General features: G+C 41.6%; 1 protein-coding gene across 40 annotated transcripts in view; it reads right to left on the bottom strand.

The window, feature by feature from the left end:
* Nucleotides 1-20496, bottom strand: part of GPHN (gephyrin) — a 490719-nt gene that overhangs the window by 164108 nt on the left and 306115 nt on the right. For all 40 annotated transcript variants that reach the window (XM_069726492.1, XM_069726580.1, XM_069726522.1 and 37 more), the window contains one exon: nt 18059-18193. In XM_069726492.1, coding sequence (XP_069582593.1) covers nt 18059-18193 — 135 coding nt within the window. The remainder of the gene's footprint in view (nt 1-18058; nt 18194-20496) is intronic.

Below are 20496 nucleotides of genomic sequence, written 5' to 3'. Positions count from 1 at the left end.
CAAAACAATGCAGCATATACAACTACGTAAAAAATAACAGGATTAACAAAATAACTTACTACATCGATCACAGAGATGATTCAGTTTACCGAAGGATAGCACTTTGATTGGAGAACGGGATTCATGCATACACATGTGTATCTCTCCACAGGAACACAGATCATAATTTGTCTTAACTGTTTATCAGCACCTGAGTTACACGCACAACCCCCGTGGTGACCTCACATGGGCCGGGTTGTGGGATATTTGGTCAGCCCTTCAGGATTTTATGAAATTCCCAACGTATGCGACATCTTCACTCCTGATGATCAAAGAAGTTCGATATCCCCGCCATATCTTTTATCAAGATTTTACCGTTACCCAGAAATCGAACATGATATGGCTGTTGTCAGCCATCTGCCCACTATTGATTTGTGACTCATAGGCAGGGGGTACAGTTATGAAAAAATATGCATCTTATTCCCTGATTCATCCTGAAGCTGAAAATGTATGTCCGATCACTATCGGACCTATGCAAGCCCCAATATTTATAATTTTCTTTCAGGGACTGCCAGTCTGTGGGGAACAATAGTTTCTTCCACTTCTCTGTCTACGTATAAACACAAGTACCCTTGTTATCCAACCCTTTGAAAAGCCCTTTCCTGCCTTAATTACTTGTCCAATCTATAAACCTTTGTCTACACACAATAGACATCCTCCTTAGAACTGCCATGGTGTTTTACTTCGAAAAGGAGCTGCCTGCATGTTAATTAAGGTGGTCACTATCCAGCTATACCTTACTTACTGCTTCTTTATGCCGATTCTACCAGTCTAATTCTAGGAGACTTAAACTGTCAGCTAGTTTTTGCTACTGCAATCACGTGTGAGAGGAGAAGGAGGGAGGGGTGGTGAATGTCCCCCTCACTAGGGTCTTCAGAAATTGTAATATTTTCTATGACAATATGTAAAAGATTTGTTTAGATTAAAACCTTCAAGAGAGCTACATCAGAATAGTAGCAATGGCATTTTCCGCTAAGAAATGATGCAGGGTTTTGCATGGAAATGCAGATCTGCCAGGCTCAGGTAAAGTGTACACTTGTAGGATATAAAATCTATATATTGAGCTATAATTTACACATGCTGAGCTCTACTAAATTTGAGAGTATAGTAAAGACCATCATGGCACGGTCACATGCAACACAGCAATACATTTTTAATTGACATACAACCACTCCACATATAAACTGGCACTCTCATCACACGTACTTATGTGAATCTGGAGTTTATACCATCTGCAAAGACGACTGTCTCCTTTGCCTGAGTGGAGGCTCTTTGTGACTATTTAGAAAACATCTAAAAAGGGAACCTGGCACCATGAAAATGCAGTTTGCTCTACAGACACCATGTTATAGAGCAGGAGGAGATGAGTAGATTGATATATAATCAAGGAGAAATATTCAGTATAACACGTGTATAAATAATTTAAACCACTGCACTTTCTCGGATTTTAGGTCCAGTGGGCGGTCCTGTCAGTAGTACCACCTACTGGATCAAAAACGCCCCCAGAGAAAGAAGAGGGTTAAAAGATTAAAATACAGGTTTTTCTGAATATATTATCACAAAATTATATATCAATTTACTCAGATCTGTCTGCTCTATAACATGGTGCCTTTGGAGTTTACAGAATTCTCATAGACAGGTTCCCTTTAAAGAGAACCTGTAATTTGTCATAAAGGCATAATTTTTTGACCTGGTGCAAATGCCAGGAGAATGACAGCATTTACATCAGAGTAAAAAAATGTATACACATACAGATTCCTTCCTTTGAATCTATGTCTTGTGCGACATACGACAGCCAATAACAGTTTTACCCAGTGTAAGATGGCCACCAGACAAGTCCTTGAGGGGAGATGTGTGTCATGTCATCGCGGCTATTAGCTGTGGTGATATGAGCTAGGAAGTATTCTCCAGCACGTATAGTGCTCAGAGAGTTATTTGGGCCATTCCAGGGCCAGGTTTTATGAGCAGTCATAAGAGATGGGTGGGAATGACCGCTCATACAGTTAGGTCCATATATATTTGGACAGAGAAAACATTTTTCTAATTTTGGTTATAGACATTACCACAATGAATTTTAAACAAAACAATTCGGATGCAGTTGAAGGTCAGACTTTCAGCTTTCATTTGAGGGTATGCACATTAAAATTGGATGAAGGGTTTAGGAGTTTTAGCTCCTTAACATGTGCCACCCTGCTTTTAAAGGGACCAAAAGTAATTGGACAATTGACTCCAAGGCTATTTCATGGACAGGTGTGGGCAATCCCTTGTTATGTCATTCTCAATTAAGCAGATAAAAGGCCTGGAGTTGATTTGAGGTGTGGTGCTTGCATTTGGAAGGTTTTGCTGTGAAGTAAACATGCGGTCAAAGGAGTTCACCATGCAGGTGAAACAAGCCATCCTTAAGCTGCGAAAACAAAAAAAACCCATCCGAGAAATTGCTACAATATTAGGAGTGGCAAAATCTACAGTTTGGTACATCCTGAGAAAGAAAGCACTGGTGAACTCATCAATGCAAAAAGACCTGGGCGCCCACGGAAGACAACAGTGTTGGATAATCGCAGAATATTCTCCATGGTGAAGAGAAACCCCTTCACAACAGCCAACCAAGTGACCAACACTCCCCAGGAGGTAGGCGTATCAATATCCAAATCTACCATAAAGAGAAGACTGCATGAAAGTAAATACAGAGGGATCACTGCACGGTGCAAGCCACTCATAAGTATCAAGAATAAAAAGGCTAGACTGGACTTTGCTAAAAAAACATCTAAAAAAGCCAGCACAGTTCTGGAAGAACATTCTATGGACAGATGAAACCAAGATCAACCTCTACCAGAATGATGCAAGAGAAAAGTATGGCGAAGGCGTGGTACAGCTCATGATCCAAAGAATACCACATCATCTGTAAAACACGGCGAAGGCAGTGTGATGGCTTGGGCATGCATGGCTGCCAGTGGCTCTGGATCACTAGTGTTTATTGATGATGTGACACAGGACAGAAGCAGCCAAATGAATTCTGAGGTATTCAGAGCCATACTGTGTGCTCAGATCCAGCCAAATGCAGCCAAACTGATTGGTCGTCGTTTCATACTACAGATGGACAATGACCCAAAACATAAAGCCAAAGCAAACCAGTAGTTTATTAAAGCAAAGAAGTGGAATATTCATGAATGGCCAAGTCAGTCACCTGATCTCAACCCAATTGAGCATGCATTTCACTTGTTAAAGACTAAACTTCAGACAAAGGCCCACAAACAAACAACAACTGAAAACCACCACAGTGAAGGCCTGGCAGAGCATCAAAAAGGAGGAAACACAGCATCTGGTGATGTTCATGAGTTCAAGACTTCAGGCAGTCATTGCCAACAAAGGGTTTTCAACCAAGTACTAAAAATGAACATTTTATTTAAAATTATTGAATCGGTCCAATTACTTTTGGTCCCTTTAAAAACAGGGTGGCACATGTTAAGGAGCTGAAATTCCTAAACCCTTCATCCAATTTTAATGTGGATACCCTCAAATGAAAGCTGAAAGTCTGAACTTCAACTGCATCTGAATTGTTTTGCTTAAAATTCTTTGTGGTAATTTCTATAACCAAAATTAGAAAAATGTTGTCTGCGATCATCCACCACTGTTGTCTTCCGTGGGCGCCCAGGTCTTTTTGCATTGATGAGTTCACCAGTGCTTTCTTTCTCAGGATGTACCAAACTGTAGATTTTGCCACTCAATATTGTAGCAATTTCTCTGATGGGTTTTTTCTGTTTTCACAGCGTTAGGATGGCTTGTTTCACCGGCATGGAGAGCTCCTTTGACCGCATGTTTACTTCACAGCAAAACCTTCCAAATGCAAGAACCACACCTCAAATCAACTCCAGGCCTTTTATCTGCTTAATTGAGAATGACTTAACGAAGGGATTGCCCACACCTGTCCATGAAATAGCCTTGGAGTCAATTGTCCAATTACTTTTGGTCCCTTTAAAAACAGGGTGGCACATGTTAAGGAGCTGAAACTCCTAAACCCATCACCCAATTTTAATGTGGATACCCTCAAATGAAAGCTGAAAGTCTGAGCTTCCACTGCATCTGAATTGTTGTGCTTAAAATTCATTGTGGTAATGTCTATAACCAAAATTAGAAAAATATTGTTTCTGTCCAAATATATATGAACCTAACTGTAGCTACAGCTTAATGTGACCGCTTTACTCTGTGACTTGTATTTTGCTTGTTTATGTATCGTTGCCAGACCTTGGAGCTCGTTCTGACCAACTGTCTATTTAACCCCTTTGCTCTGATCCGCTATCTTCATAGTATATTGATCTTGGACCGTTACCTGACTGCAACTTTGTCTCTTCCCTCTGTTTATGATGTTCCCTCCTGGCATTTGACCTCGGACTCTTCAGCTGTCCAGACTCACGGCTTGTCCATGAGAAGTGACTCAGCATCACATTATGACTGACTGGTACATTTTTCTTTTTCGCTAGTATGAAGCCTGTTCACATGCTGTGACCAGGTGGTGAACTTGACGCCACTTGAATGCCAGAGTCTGGATTCATCGCAGTATCAGCTGCAGGATCCAATGATTAGTTTGATGAAAACTTCTGATATCCCTCCATTTCCGGCAGTGGCTGTGATGTCAGTACCCTCTAATCTTCAGTTGGTTTCTACTGACCCTGTAATGGCCCTTCCTGATAAATGTTCGGGAGAAGAAAACCAGTTTAGGGTTTTCAAAGAGAGCTGAAGGTTATTTTATTACCCTGAGCCCCTGGTCGTCAGTGGATGAGTTCCAGCGGGTGGGAATAATCATGTCCGTACGGCGAAGTGGTTTTCAGACCTGGGAATTTTCCTTGCCCCACAAGCCCCAGAACAGTCTTCTGTAGATGCCTTTTTTGACACTTTAGGTCTGATCTGTGACGAATCCAACATGATCCAGATCGCTGAGGCAAAGATCAAATCATAAACTTGGCACAGAGAGGAAGCACCGCTGAAGACTACTGCACTGAGTTTTGGCAGTGGTCCCTGAAGTTCTGTGGAATGATGCAGCTCTTAGGTGCCAGTTCCACAAAGGTCTTTCTGAGACTCTTAAAGACGCTCTGGTTCTTCACGATGCTCTAGTTCTTCATGTCGCCCCTTGTTCTCTGGCAGAGGCCATGACCCAGGCTGTTTGAATGGACTGCAGAATTCGTCTTAGGTGTGATGAACAGTTGACTGACCATTATAGTTCCCTGGAGCAGGTCCATTTACCAGAGGTGGAGCCATTTGAAGTCAGAGTTGCCAGGTGTTGTGGAGAGAAACGTAGACAAAATCTTTAACTCTTTCTGTGCTGTGGTCTCACTGGACATTTTGTCAAGAATTGCCCAACTCGTCCTCAGGCAAGCAAACCATCGGGAGAATGTCTGAGTATGGGTGATGGCTGAGAAGGTCACCCAGACTCTAGGGTACCTTTTCCTTCCCCTCATAAAGTACTGATGAATACAGTGTTATACTTCAAGGACCAGGTGTTATCAGCCTTGGCATTCATTGACTGTGGGTCTGCTAACTTGATTCGGGACTGGTACTACAGTTAAGATTAAGGACAGTTAGGGTACCATCACACAGTGGCATTTTGATCGCTACGACGGCACGATCCGTGACGCTCCAGCATCACACCATTATCGCTCCAGCGTCGTAGACTGCTGTCACACGTTGCAATGTACGACGCTGGAGCGATAATTTCATGACGTATGTGCGATGTAGAAGCCGTTGGTTACTATGCGCACATCGTATACAATATCATGCACACCTTTGTTACACCATGCGATCATGCCACCACAGCGGGACACTAGACGACGAAAGAAAGTTTCAAACGATCTGCTACGACGTACGATTCTCAGCGGGGTCCCTGATCGCAGGAGCGTGTCAGACACTGCGAGATCGTAACTATATCGCTGGAACGTAACGAATCGTGTCGTCGTAGCGATCAAAATGCCACTGTGTGACGGTACCCTTAGTTTGGAAAGACCCATTCAAATATTCACCATTGACAAGACACCGTTAGACTGGATTCTGGTCAAAAGGATAACGGTGGATTTCACGCTCCAAGTTAATTCATCTCTTGTTTTGGATAATTTACTTGCTGGGTTGGTACTGGGGCTTCCATGGTTGCAGATTCACAATCCTGTTACTGATTGGTGTTAGAAGGAAATTGCTAAATGGAGCCCCAATTGTTACAAGAAATGTCTAAGGTCTGTACAAATATGCTGTGCAAGTCTGAAGGTTCTGCAGTGGTACCTGAAGGACTTCGGATATACTACCTCCCCATCATCCTTATAATTGTGCTATTAATCTTGTCCCTAATGCCAAATTACCCAAAGCTCGCCTTTACAATTTACCTGGGCCTGAACAGACGGCCATGAAAACATATGTTAATGAAAGTTCATATTCGTCAGTCCTCGCCTGTAGCTGCCTGATTTTGCTTTGTATAAAGAAAGATGGCGGCCTCTGTCCTTGGTTCGATTTCCAAAAACTAAAATCACGGTTAAAAATACTTACCCACTTCCACTCATTCCCATCCTATATAAATCAGCTTCTGGGGCCAAGTAGTTTTCTAAACTTGATCTAAGAGGGGCTTACAATTTGATACACATCCGGAAGGGTAATGAGTGGAAAATGGCATTCTTAATGTCTGAGGGTATTTTTTTTTAATCTTTTCATGCCATTTGAGTTATCCAATGCCCCTGTTATTTTCAAATTTTATGATATTTTCTCTGATTGATTTGTTTTCATTTACTTTGATGATATTCTATATTTTCTTGCCAGATTTGAACTCTCACCAGGAACATGTCCGTGTAGTATTAAAAAGATTGCAAAATTAGAGAAATGTGTTTTTTCTGTTCAGGAAATTTCGTTCTAGGGGTTTATCTTGTCAGCAGAAGGGTTTGAGATGGACTCTGGGAAGATGCAGGTCATAACTGATTGGATTCAACCTTTTGACCTTAAGACTTTGCAACATTTTCTTGGATTCACCAACTATTATAGGAAATTTATCAAGGTTTTTTCTCAGGTTGCTAAACCTCTTACATGAAAGGGGGCAAATCTCAAGGTTTGAGAAATTACGATGTTGGGAATCATGAGTTACTTGCTGTTAAATTGACCTTTGAGGAATGGAGGCATTTTTTGGAGGACATGGTTCATCAAATTATTGTGGTCACTGATCACAAGAATTTAGCTTATATTGAATTAGCTAAATGATTAACCTCCAGACGGGTCAGATGGTCCTGGTTTTTCTCTCGGTTTAATTTCTCCATCACATTCAGGCAGGGTTGTAAGAATATGAAAGCTGACACTTTATCACGTATTCTCAATTCAATTTCTCCTCCAGAACCTCTGTCCTCCATTCTTCCTCAGAGTATTGTGGTTGCTATGGTAACCCCCGAGTTGGAAGAGAAGATATGTAGAGTCCTGTCATTGGCTCCTTCTCCTACTCCAGGATCCAATTTATTTGTAACTGTGTACCTCAGATTGCGTCTGTTACAAGAGTTTTGTGGCCGTCCAGGCATAATGATATTAAAAGATCTTGTATCTGCTTTGTCTAGCTGGCCGGCCGGAGAATTGGCTCTATTGCCAATTCCAGAAAGACCATGGATTCACCTAGATTTCTCCATAGATTTCATCTGAGATTTGCTTCTGTCTAGTGAGAAAACTGGGTGGTGGTTGATCGATTCAGCAAAGCAGCTGATTTTGTTCCTTTGTCAGGTTAATCAACTGCAGAGACACTCTCCAAGTTGCTTGTTTCTAATATTGTAACGTTACATGGGATTCCACTTAACATTGTGACCGATAGGATAGTGCAATTTGTCTAAGTTTTGGAAAGCTTTTTGTTGTAAATTCGGGATTGACTTGTTATTTTCCTCTGCCTACCACCCTGAAAGCAATGGTCAGACTGAGAGGACAAATCAATCTTTGGAAAGAATTTTTATGTCTTTTGTAGCAGCTCAGCAGGACAACTGGTCTTCATTCTTACCTCTTGCTGAGTTCGCCTATAACAGTAGGCTAAATCAATCTACGGGAACCTCACCGTTTTTTATGTAATGATGGTTTTAATCCTAATTTTGGTGAGATTTCCAGGATTAGCTCTGAATGTCCTGGGGTGGAATTAATTGTGCAGAGACTTGGGGATGTCTGGAGGATTAAAAGAATAATGGGACCACTCAGATTCACTAAAAACGGAAGGCCGATAGAAGATTAGTGGGTTGTTTTTAAGGTTGGAGATAGGATTTGGATGTCATCTAGAAATATCAAAGTTAAGGTACCATCGGCGAAGTTGGGTTCAAAGTTCATCGGTGCCTATGAAATTCTGGAAGTGGTCAATCCAGTGGTCTTTAGGTTGAAGCTTCCTCCATCTCTCCGCATCCCTAACGTCTTCCATAAATCCCTGTTAAAGGAGTTTGTCCCCTCGGTCATGTCGTCACTGTCCCCACTTCCTCCAATTGCTGAAGTTCCCTTCGGTATCTCATCCACTGGAGGGGATACAAAGCTCAGGAGAGATCCTGGGTCTCAGCTTGAGATATGAAGGCCGGGTGGTTAGTCAGAGCCTTCCATCTGAAGTTTCCTGGGAAAGCTGTTGGTCTGATGGCATCACCAAGAAGATGGGGTACTGCAACGATTCCACCCCTCAGTGCTGAGGAGTCTGTAGTGTGATTGACAGCACAGTTGTCCAGTCTAGTGCAGGGGTATGTTGAGCTGTCTGTTTATATTGACAGCTTGGCCGTCTAATCTGAGACTGGGATGTGCTTAGCTCATCAGGTGCTCCTGGTTCCCTTGATTGTTCAACTATTTAACTGACCTGGCAGCACCCGGATAGCTGTCAGCCGTAGCTTCTGCTAAGTGTGGTTGGTTTACTCTTGGTTTAGTCTTATTCCTTGCTTGTTTATGTATCGCTGCCTGACCTTGGACAACGTTCTGACCATCCGTCTTTTTAACATCTTTTCTCTGATCCGCTATCCTTATGGTACTTAGACCTCGGACCGATACCTGACTATGACTTTGTCTCTTCTCTCTGTTTATGATGTTCCCTCCTGGCTATTGACCTCGGACTCCTTGACAACCCGACAAATGGCTTGTCCATGAGAAGTGACTCAGGGTCACAGATAAGTCAGGTGGTCTCTTTTTGAGCAATTCTTACAACAGGGCAGGGCCGGTCAATTAAACGGAATCTGTTATAATGTTTAATGTAACCTAAAATACATGACATGTACATCATATAAATGAGCTTACCTATTTGTCTTCAAAACAAATAGCAGTGAAAAATCAGTAATAAAATAATTTATGCAAATGAATTACTGTTTGGCCCCCCCTACGTCATTTGTATTGCATGTAGTGTATGTATTGCATGTGAAATCTCACAGGTATTTCATCTGAGTTTAGATTGGCATACCAATTACTTTCCCATCCGTAGGCAAATGCTTAGACGTATCTACTAAAAAGACAGACGCAAGAGACCAAATAAGATGTCGTAATTTCTCCATAGACCAGATATGAATATGGGGTTTTGTATTTATCCAATATTTATGGGAATGTAGATTTCCAGGATAGTAGAGAAGGAATGTACGTGACACATTAACTCGCATCACTGTAAGATCACTAGAATCCCTGCAACTGAATAACTGTCTGATAGACGGTGTGAACAAGGTGATATTTTGTCCCTATGCAAGATAAAATCACAGTTAAAAAAATGATGCCACTATCGAACGCTCGGGACCTTCAGAAGGGAAGATATCATGTAAGTTAGTGACTTCATAAAATCCTGAAGGGCTGAGAACATCCCACAAATCCACCCCAAATTAGGTCATCAAGGGGAGGTGTGCAAATGTAACTTAGTAGCTGATAAAAAGCCAACGCCAGTTATGATCATTCTTCAATGCCAGGAAGATACATAGCTGTGTAAGACTGATCCATGTTTTCACAAAGAGTTCTTTCCTCCAGAAATGTGTGCCATTCCCGTGACCAAATTTAGCATGTTTTTTTGTTATCCTTTTTTATTTTATGTAATTGTAAATGCGGTTTTGTTTTGTCCCCTTTGTAAAACATTTATATATTTTTTTTTATAAACAACCTATCTTTCTGGATTAAATATAAAATTTAAAAGCTCTGATTCTCTTGCTCTGTAAAGGCACCCCTGAAGCCATACGATACATGTAATGAGTGTCCATTCGTCCTGTTTAATTGATTGGTGGTGGCAGCTAGTGGTCCTTTTGTTATTGTGGAGCTGGCAGTGACCGTACCGGGGTGTGTGTATGTATCTACTGTATATTTCATGTAGGCATGATAGCGGTGGGCTTTCAGTTCTGAAAGGCAAGCCAGTGAACAATGGTAGCAGCAAGAGCATTACATAGAGAGAAGTGCAGGAAATGGAGTTCTTGGACCTATAATGCTGGTAGAATGCTAAAGAAAAGGAACCAGCCAGCATGCCAAGTTATAGAACATGAGAATCGGATTACTTCCTGGAAATAGTGTTAGATTCTTGGAACAAGCAATATATATAAAACAATAATATTAAAAAAGGCAGACTAGATTCACCTATGTTGTCTGTTTCTGCATTCAAGCTATGTCTATAATATAATATATAGCAAATCGATAAAAAAATGAAGATATAAATCTATGTAGTAGAAAGAGAGAAGTGATGGCGGAAAGAGTCTGAAGATATACACCAGAAAAGTGACACAGATGAGTAAATGGGATCATCTGTTGTGGTGACTGGACAAATTACACAGTCCAATTCGCAAAAAGGCGCAAAGCCCCAGGAAGAAGCGAATTAACGCAGTAATGAGTCATGAGGCAGATAAGTCCAAGGAAACTGGGAACAACAGGAAACAGGAAAAAATACTTAAAAGTGGTTACAACTATGAATAACTGTAAAGTTACATATTACATGGGGGCAAACCGATTTTGATGGTCAGCAGGCCAACCTTCGATGGGAATAAGAAGCATGTGCCCTTTTGTAGCTTCGAGTGATGGAGTCAAAGTCTGGAAGGAGTAAACGTTTTGGAATGGAGGAGCTGAGATTGTTGGAGCGGTTAGGTTTCCAGGACACAATGAAAAGACTGAAAACCTTTTCAAGGACTGGTTTCTTCAACAGTGTGTGCCAAGTCACAGGATTGCCAGAGAACAGCAAAACCATCTTTGGCAAGACACATTTTTCAGCTTCGGGAATTACAGTAGATCACAGCAAGATGTTTGTAGCATATATTTATGCAAATATGACGTCTTTAGTGCTACCAATGGATCAAAACATCATTACAAATTTCACTGGTACAGAGAAACATTTTTTTCCTCATGCAATCTAACCAAGGTGCAAGTGACTTTCTAACCTTATTTAGTCTTAAAACATTAAAAAAAAAAATATTATTGGGAACATGACAAAGAAGGCAAGATGTTGACTCTTAATTCCTCAGATATAAATCTGATCGATCATCTCTAGGATGTCCTAGAAAAGCACGTCCGATCCATGAAGGCCAACTCAGACTTACAGGAAGTTTGCGCGAATACCTTGGTGCCAGATACTACTTGACTCCTTGAGATAGAGTCCATGCCTCCACCGATCATCCTGTGAAATCTCACAGCATATGACAGATCTCATGAGACAACTACTAGAACAAAAACATTTATGAGGGGTGTGACCAAGCTGGGTGGACACAGGCAGGACTTGCGTAGCTAATAAAATCTGCTATTTGCTACTCTGAACCCCCGAAAGTTATGTTTGTACGCCTATATTCATAAAGAGTATATATAAGTACACTCCAGGAAGGCCCTGGAGATTGTAGGAAATCGCAGGCCTGAATATTTTTCAGTTTTCACCCTACGTACACTGAATTCCAGACCCTTCAAAGTTGGAGTAAAGGCCAATAAAACAGACTAGTCCCAGCCTAAGCAAGAACAGCAATCAAATCACTAATATGTGAAAACAAACAAAGGATGCAAAAAAAAAAATGTTTCTTTAATTGGATTGAGGGCAAAGATTAGTTCACTCTCAGAAAACATCAGATGCACCTGACTATGCCAAACCACAGACCTTAAAAAAAAGTAACACTATATATATATATATACAGTGGGGCAAAAAAGTATTTAGTCAGTCAGCAATAGTGCAAGTTCCACCACTTAAAAAGATGAGAGGCGTCTGTAATTTACATCATAGGTAGACCTCAACTATGGGAGACAAACTGAGAAAAAAAAAAACAGAAAATCACATTGTCTGTTTTTTTAACATTTTATTTGCATATTATGGTGGAAAATAAGTATTTGGTCAGAAACAAAATTTCATCTCAATACTTTGTAATATATCCTTTGTTGGCAATGACAGAGGTCAAACGTTTTCTGTAAGTCTTCACAAGGTTGCCACACACTGTTGTTGGTATGTTGGCCCATTCCTCCATGCAGATCTCCTCTAGAGCAGTGATGTTTTTGGCTTTTCGCTTGGCAACACGGACTTTCAACTCCCTCCAAAGGTTTTCTATAGGGTTGAGATCTGGAGACTGGCTAGGCCACTCCAGGACCTTGAAATGCTTCTTACGAAGCCACTCCTTCGTTGCCCTGGCGGTGTGCTTTGGATCATTGTCATGTTGAAAGACCCAGCCACGTTTCATCTTCAATGCCCTTGCTGATGGAAGGAGGTTTGCACTCAAAATCTCACGATACATGGCCCCATTCATTCTTTCATGTACCCGGATCAGTCGTCCTGGCCCCTTTGCAGAGAAACAGCCCCAAAGCATGATGTTTCCACCACCATGCTTTACAGTAGGTATGGTGTTTGATGAATGCAACTCAGTATTCTTTTTCCTCCAAACACGACAAGTTGTGTTTCTACCAAACAGTTCCAGTTTGGTTTCATCAGACCATAGGACATTCTCCCAAAACTCCTCTGGATCATCCAAATGTTCTCTAGCAAACTTCAGACAGGCCCGGACATGTACTGGCTTAAACAGTGGGACACGTCTGGCACTGCAGGATCTGAGTCCATGGTGGCGTAGTGTGTTACTTATGGTAGGCCTTGTTACATTGGTCCCAGCTCTTTGCAGTTCATTCACTAGGTCCCCCCGCGTGGTTCTGGGATTTTTGCTCACCGTTCTTGTGATCATTCTGACCCCACGGGATGGGATTTTGCGTGGAGCCCCAGATCGAGGGAGATTATCAGTGGTCTTGTATGTCTTCCATTTTCTAATTATTGCTCCCACTATTGATTTCTTCACTCCAAGCTGGTTGGCTATTGCAGATTCAGTCTTCCCAGCCTGGTGCAGGGCTACAATTTTGTTTCTGGTGTCCTTTGACAGCTCTTTGGTCTTCACCATAGTGGAGTTTGGAGTCAGACTGTTTGAGGGTGTGCACAGGTGTCTTTTTATACTGATAACAAGTTTAAACAGGTGCCATTACAACAGGTAATGAGTGGAGGAAAGAGGAGACTCTTAAAGAAGAAGTTACAGGTCTGTGAGAGCCAGAAATCTTGATTGTTTGTTTCTGACCAAATACTTATTTTCCACCATAATATGCAAAAAAAATGATAAAAAAACAGACAATGTGATTTTCTGGATTTTTTTTTCTCAGTTTGTCTCCCATAGTTGAGGTCTACCTATGATGTAAATTACAGACGCCTATCATCTTTTTAAGTGGTGGAACTTGCACTATTGCTGACTGACTAAATACTTTTTTGCCCCACTGTATATATATATATATATATATATATATATATATATATATATATATAATAAAATGAATTTACCTACCGTTCACAAAGTAGTAGAAAGGGGGGAGTGAAATTCCTATAGGGGTAAAATCTACTCTATAGAAATAACTGTGCAATGTATTCTCCATCTTCCATAGGGTAAGGGTGGAACGTATCTCCTCTAATCAGTTGTGACAACTTTTGTGTGGGTGAATGCTTCGGCATTCACATAGAATCTCACTCATCAGTGAAGAACAATTTGCTTATTGTGAAAGAAACAAAAAAAATAAGAAAACTTCCCGGGGGTGATCTGTCTGACCCAAAACCAGGCTTCAGTTGGCTAGAGGGCAAGAAACATGATAATTTCTGGTCGGCAGCATACACATGTAAGGTGGGGTCATAATTAAGAGCCCTTCATTTTCTATGAATTATAAGCCAGCTATATTTGCAGCATATTCAGATTTTAATTTCTCCTGCCCTTTGCACTATTTTATTTCTATTTTTTGCATTTCTTTCATTTTTTTTTCCAGATCATGATATACCGTATTTCAGCAGGTTCTTATTTCTGGTCGGTGAAGAAAGAATTTAGGTAGCCTTGTGCATTTAGTTTTAGTACTGAGACTTTATTAGGTCCTTGCAATGTCAAAATTTTAATTTGGGTCACTGAGCATAAAAAGTTCTTAAAAAAGAGCGTTAAACTATATGAAAGGTTATAGTTACAGCCTGTATTATACTGCAAAGCTGCGTTCACATTTCTGAAAGCTTCAGAGCCGCAATTTCCAGTATTTCTCACTGGATTACTTTCTGCAAAAGGTTGCTCGGATGAATTCACAGCTTACGAAAACTAATAAGTAGAGTTGAGCAAACATTTATCAAAATTCAGTTCTGATTGCGATTGGCGCCGAATATTGTATTTGCAATATTGGCCAAACGTCATTGGAGTCAATGGAAGTAGAAATGCATTAATATCTTTGGATTCGATCGTCAAACATAAATTTGGCACAAAAAGGGTACAAAAATGGCAAATTCAGACTGATGCCGAACATATTCACTCAACTCTACTCATGAGTCCATTTGTGTTCAATCTCTGCCACTTTCTCTGGCTGCCATCTGCACCTTGTACTGAGCAGTGTGAGATCTCAGCAGGGAGTAGCAACACTGAGGAGCTGTCAATCAGATAGGCGAGTGGAGAATTGGCAGAGAGAAGGGATATCGAAGATCTTCTCAATTTGGTGAAGCAGGCAGATATTGAACAGTAGGAGAGAGACTGAACATCCTGTCAATCATTCTAAAAGGGATGAGATTAAGGGACCAAGAGGATCTTGTTTATTTTTATGACTTATTTCTTCACTTAATTAGAACATTATACAAAAAGTTGCACATTAAACACTGATTCACAGGAAAAATATATAGTAACCTTCCGAAGTTTGCACAACTAGCGTACAGAGATCACATACAGATGGATAAAAAAGCAAATATACAGAGAATACATATGTGATCTGTATTACTCACAAAGAATTTGCTACATCATAGACAAGCACACTAAGAGAAGAAGCTCCTTAACTTCGGGGGAACAAGGTTACTGCAACAAACATCACCAGCTTAAAGGGTTCAAAAGATATAGGTGGTGAACCTTAATAGTAAGAAAACAAAAAAAAGAAGATGCCACTCACAAATCGTGTTTATCGTCTTTATTAACGATGATAAAAAGAAAGTGTCAAAAACACCCTAGATGAAGTGTTGAAAAGATGCGAAACAGCCACCACTTTAGACTCATCCTGCTACTGAATTATTGACCCATGGTTTTGGCTTATCGTTCATCAGAAAGATAAATGCTGTTTGCAAGTCTTCTTTTTTCGGTTCTCAGTTGTGGTATTTTGGATTATGTGAAAAGATTTTGGACTCTGCACCACTGCTACCGGCTAATATTTCCCGAGTACCATATATATTTGTGAATAGACTGTAGCTCTACTCTAGCCAAGGGGTAATGCTGACCGTGCTATCTTTTTACATAAGGAGGTGAACCCTTGCTAATAATAGGGTTCTAAGGGTTGTTTACCCCCAAGGATTTGGAAGGACCACCTGCTCAACTACATTGGATTTTAAGAGATTCATTAAGACACACATGGGCTAAATACTGATAGGAATTATGTCCAAAAGCACAATCAAGCAAACCTTTGTGTACAGAATTCATGGTGCCCAAAAGCGAGACCCGATAAATTCCAAAACACTGCACATTGGTTTTGAATATTAAACAGGTTTTCCGCTACCTTAAAAGTTGTTGTCATTGTTGGGTAGGGTAAGGAAAAAATTATGTGGCGAGTATAGGATTTATTCTTCTACTGGCCTGGGCCCATTCAAAGTTTGAGTCGACCCCAAAAGCAACAATGCCTTTGGGCTTCCCTCAGCCGCATCATGAAACTTCTACTAAAGTTCATTTCACTGGTCACTAAATGCAAGTTGGAGTGGACTTTACAGATGGATGTGAAGAATTTTGGCCTAGTGGTTGACATTTAAACTTTCCACGAATGGCAACAGCAAATAATCCCTCTTTTTTTTTCCTATCTGGGGTTAAATAATGGAAACTAATGAGGATTACATCCATAGGTGAAGAGATTATGCAATGTCACAAAAAATGAAGTTCTTTAAAAATGTTTATCACGCCTTGAGCATCAATGAACTTTTCCATGTATAAAGGTTTTCCGGAAATAATAAGTTTAGAGGCAAAAGAGAACCCATGTTCATGAACCAAGACCGTGTGTTACCCTCTATAGAAAGCGTACAGGAGAGTGTTTCTGATTGTGGAGATGATTTAGATGGCAGGCAATGCTTCATGGAAGGAAACTATGCAAATTAGCTTTCCTCTAAAAGGAAACAAGATATTGTCTCATATGGAGCGGTCTCCAATAGATGGCACTAGAAAGCCATCTCGCTTTCTACTTTAGGACAGCTGACTTGCATATGAACAGTACCGTGAGATATGTGTCTGACATCTATTTTGAAATGACATATTATTCAGAAAAACTAACAGAAGATGACTCCAATGAACAAGATCTTCTCTAAAATGTACCAAACCTCAAAAAGGTAAGATGTTTATTTAAAAAAATTGAAGTCAATTTCAAGCTGCAAACACGATCATAAATTCTCCAGCAACCTGGCTGTAAGCTTGGCTCCAGTGGGCATCCTTCAGTACAACACGAACAGGATATCTTACATGTACTTGTGAATGTTTACAAAGAATACACCAAATTTCACTCTCCTCTTCCCTGTACAGATGCTGCTGGGGTGTGAGCGTCTCTCTCTCCTCCTCCACCACAATGCAGCACATATTACACATGATGTCCATTACTAACTCTCTGAAAGGCTCATCTTTATGAGCACAATACCACAGGTACCAATCTTACCCATGCCACCAGAAGTAACAACGTTAAGCCGCCGTCACACACAGCGAGACTGCTAGCGAGATCGCTGCTGAGTCACAAGTTTTGTGACGCAACAGCGATCTCAGTAGCGATCTCGCTATGTGTGACACGTAGCAGCGACCAGGCCCCTGCTGTGAGATCGCTGGTCGTGTCGGAATGGCCTGGGCCATTTTTTGATCGTTGAGGTCCCGCTGGGTAGCACACATCGCTGTGTTTGACACCTTACCAACGACCTCGCTGACAGGACGTCCCATTGAATCATCATGAAATAGCATCGTTGTACAGGTCGCTACAGGTCGCCGCATCGCTGCTGCGTCGTTGGTGAGATCTCACTGTTTGACATCTCACCAGCGACCACATAGCGACGCTTGAGCGATCCCTGACAGGTCGTATCGTTGTCGGAATCGCTCAAGCGTCGCTATGTGTGACGGGGCCTTTAGAGCAACACAACAGCCACCTATAAGAAGTAGTTGCACAGACTCTACAGCAAAAATGTAGTAAAACATGGAGCGCTGTCTATGGACTGCTGTACATGTCACAGTTTGTGGATTTCAGGTCCCTGTAGCGGTCATTACATATAGTTACACTAATAAAATCAAGCATATTATGAAGCCGAAAGTTTAGTTCTATAATGGTGCTACATTTTATTACAAGGGTGTGTGATCCCTTTGCTCTAAGCACTTAATGTTTCAGAGAATTTTAAATTGTGAGCATGTCGTAAGACGTCAGATGACCTTAGTGCTTGCTTGGCAATTTATAAAGTTACTATATATTTATATAATCACTATACAAATTATCATGCAGGCGAGTAATAAGAAATTAAGTCATATCATACTCACTTCGTCAGTGACTCCTCTCTGAGCCTAGCCTTGCGGATGCTATGTACAATTATACATTGACATCTACTTACTTTTGGCGTTGGACAGGAAGCAGTGGAAAGCCTTGATGTAGCCTGCGCCCGTGGCGATTCAGAGGGAGTGGTACTGAGTGATGCAGTGTCTCGCGGTAGTACCTGCACCCCACGAGAGATGATGGAATCTGGAATCTGAATGAGGAAAGGCGTACATTTAAACATCTATGGTGAAGGAAGGACAGATACAGTGACATTACATGCCATTACCAAGGTGAGACATGTAACGACTGACAGTCCGCTCTCCTGATTTACATGTCTCACACTGGTAACACCTGTTTTTATTTCAAATAAGCTCTAGAGGCAGATTCTCGGGGAGATCTATGTCCGGCCCATAGATCTTAATGCTTCATTTACACGTTAAGAAAAATGTGGATTACTCTTGAATAAGACTTCGGATAGCAGAAATCAAGATATTTTATTCAGCATTCTATGACCTGTATGCCCATATAGACAGCTAGCAAAATAGATCCTACTGGCTGATTCCCTTTTTGTTCGATTTTAAGTGTATTCTGTCTCTAGCAAAACAGGTAGATTACAGAAAGTCAGGACAGGGGGTTGTTTCTTTGCTCCTGCTGTTCTGTCTGGTGAATGGCATACAAAACATAACAGAGAGGCGAGTCTTCAGTTTCGGCAGGTAAGCCATTTGACAATGACAAGTGAAATGGAAGTTCTGGTATCTACAGTGCGGGCAGAATGCTAATAAAAAAAAAAGAACCTAAAACTAAAAATAAAAGCCCATGGAGAGTTACAAAAGAAGTGAATTGTAAAGGGATATGTAATTTGTGGGCATCCGAGGTTAAAAATGTGTACTGCCGTTAATTCAAAATCTATGGCATTGACATTAACAGCCAAATACTGTCAAGATAACAAAGATTGAGGCCTCTATCACCTCTCCTGTACAAATAGTAGGTGTTATTTCAAGTTCCTCCTGAAATCTGACAGTTCAGGATGGTGGCAGGCTCAAGCCACTGGCCTGAAATGCTAGCTTTCAGCAGCATAGGAGAGGAGCAGCATAGAAAAGAGGAATAGGAGAGGAGCAGCATAGGAGAGGAGCAGCATAGGAGAGGAGCAGCATAGGAGAGGTGCAGCATAGGAGAGGTGCAGCATAGGAGAGGAGCAGCATAGGAGAGGAGAAGCATAGGAGAGAAGCATAGGAGAGGAGAAGCATAGGAGAGAAGAAGCAGCATAGGAGAGGAGGAGCAGCATAGGAGAGGAGGAGCAGCATAGGAGAGGAGGAGCAGCATAGGAGAGGAGCAGCATAGGAGAGGAGCAGCATAGGAGAGGAGCAGCATAGGAGAGGTGCAGCATAGGAGAGGAGAAGCATAGGAGAGAAGCATAGGAGAGGAGAAGCATAGGAGAGAAGAAGCAGCATAGGAGAGGAGGAGCAGCATAGGAGAGGAGGAGCAGCATAGGAGAGGAGGAGCAGCATAGGAGAGGAGGAGCAGCATAGGAGAGGAGAAGCAGCATAGGAGAGAGGAATAGAAGAGGAGCAGCAGCATAGGAGAGGAGGAGCAGCATAGGAGAAGAGGAGCAGCATAGGAGAGGAGCAACATAGGAGAGAGGAATAGGAGAGGAGCAGCATAGGAGAGGAGCAGCATAGGAGAAGAGCAGCATAGGAGAGAGCAGCATAGGAGAGGAGGAGCAGCATAGGAGAGGAGGAGCAGCATAGGAGAAGAGGAGCAGCATAGGAGAGAGGAATAGAAGAGGAGCAGCAGCATAGGAGAGGAGGAGCAGCATAGGAGAAGAGGAGCAGCATAGGAGAAGAGGAGCAACATAGGAGAAGAGGAGCAACATAGGAGAGAGGAATAGGAGAGGAGCAAAATAGGAGAGGAGCAGCATAGGAGAGGAGCAGCATAGGAGAAGAAAAGCATAGGAGAGAGCAGCATAGGAGAGGAGGAGCAGCATAGGAGAGGAGGAGCAGCATAGGAGAGGAGGAGCATAGGAGAGAAGCAGCATAGGAGAGAAGCAGCATAGGAGAGAAGCAGCATAGGAGAGAAGCAGCATAGGAGAGAAGCAGCATAGGAGAGAAGCAGCATAGGAGCAGCATAGAAGAGGAGCAGCATAGGAGGGGAGCAGCATAGGAGAAGAAAAGTATAGGAGAAGAGAGGCATTGGAGAGGAGCAGCAATGGGAAGGAGCAGACCCCAATGCTGGATAGACCCCATTGATGTATATTGGTATCCACCGTGTTTTGTTAATTTGGCCATTAGGGTATGTGCACACGTTACAGATTTGCCTGTGGAATTTTCTGAGCAGATTCTGAATCTCTTGGCAGAAAACGCAGGTAAAAATCCGCGTGGGTCTGATGCGTTTTTGAAGCAGATTTGTATGCGTTTTTGTAGGCTAAATAAAGATCTATTATTTTCCAAAAAAAAAAAAAGAATTGTGATGTCATTTCTTGTCCAACCTCTTTTTTTACACACTGCATTGAAGAAT

The sequence above is a fragment of the Ranitomeya imitator genome, chromosome 1 (genome assembly GCF_032444005.1).
Source record: "Ranitomeya imitator isolate aRanImi1 chromosome 1, aRanImi1.pri, whole genome shotgun sequence".
In the NCBI taxonomy this organism is placed as follows: domain Eukaryota; kingdom Metazoa; phylum Chordata; class Amphibia; order Anura; family Dendrobatidae; genus Ranitomeya; species Ranitomeya imitator.
Note: the sequence above shows the minus strand (reverse complement) of the source record. Positions and strands in the feature narration are given on the sequence as shown.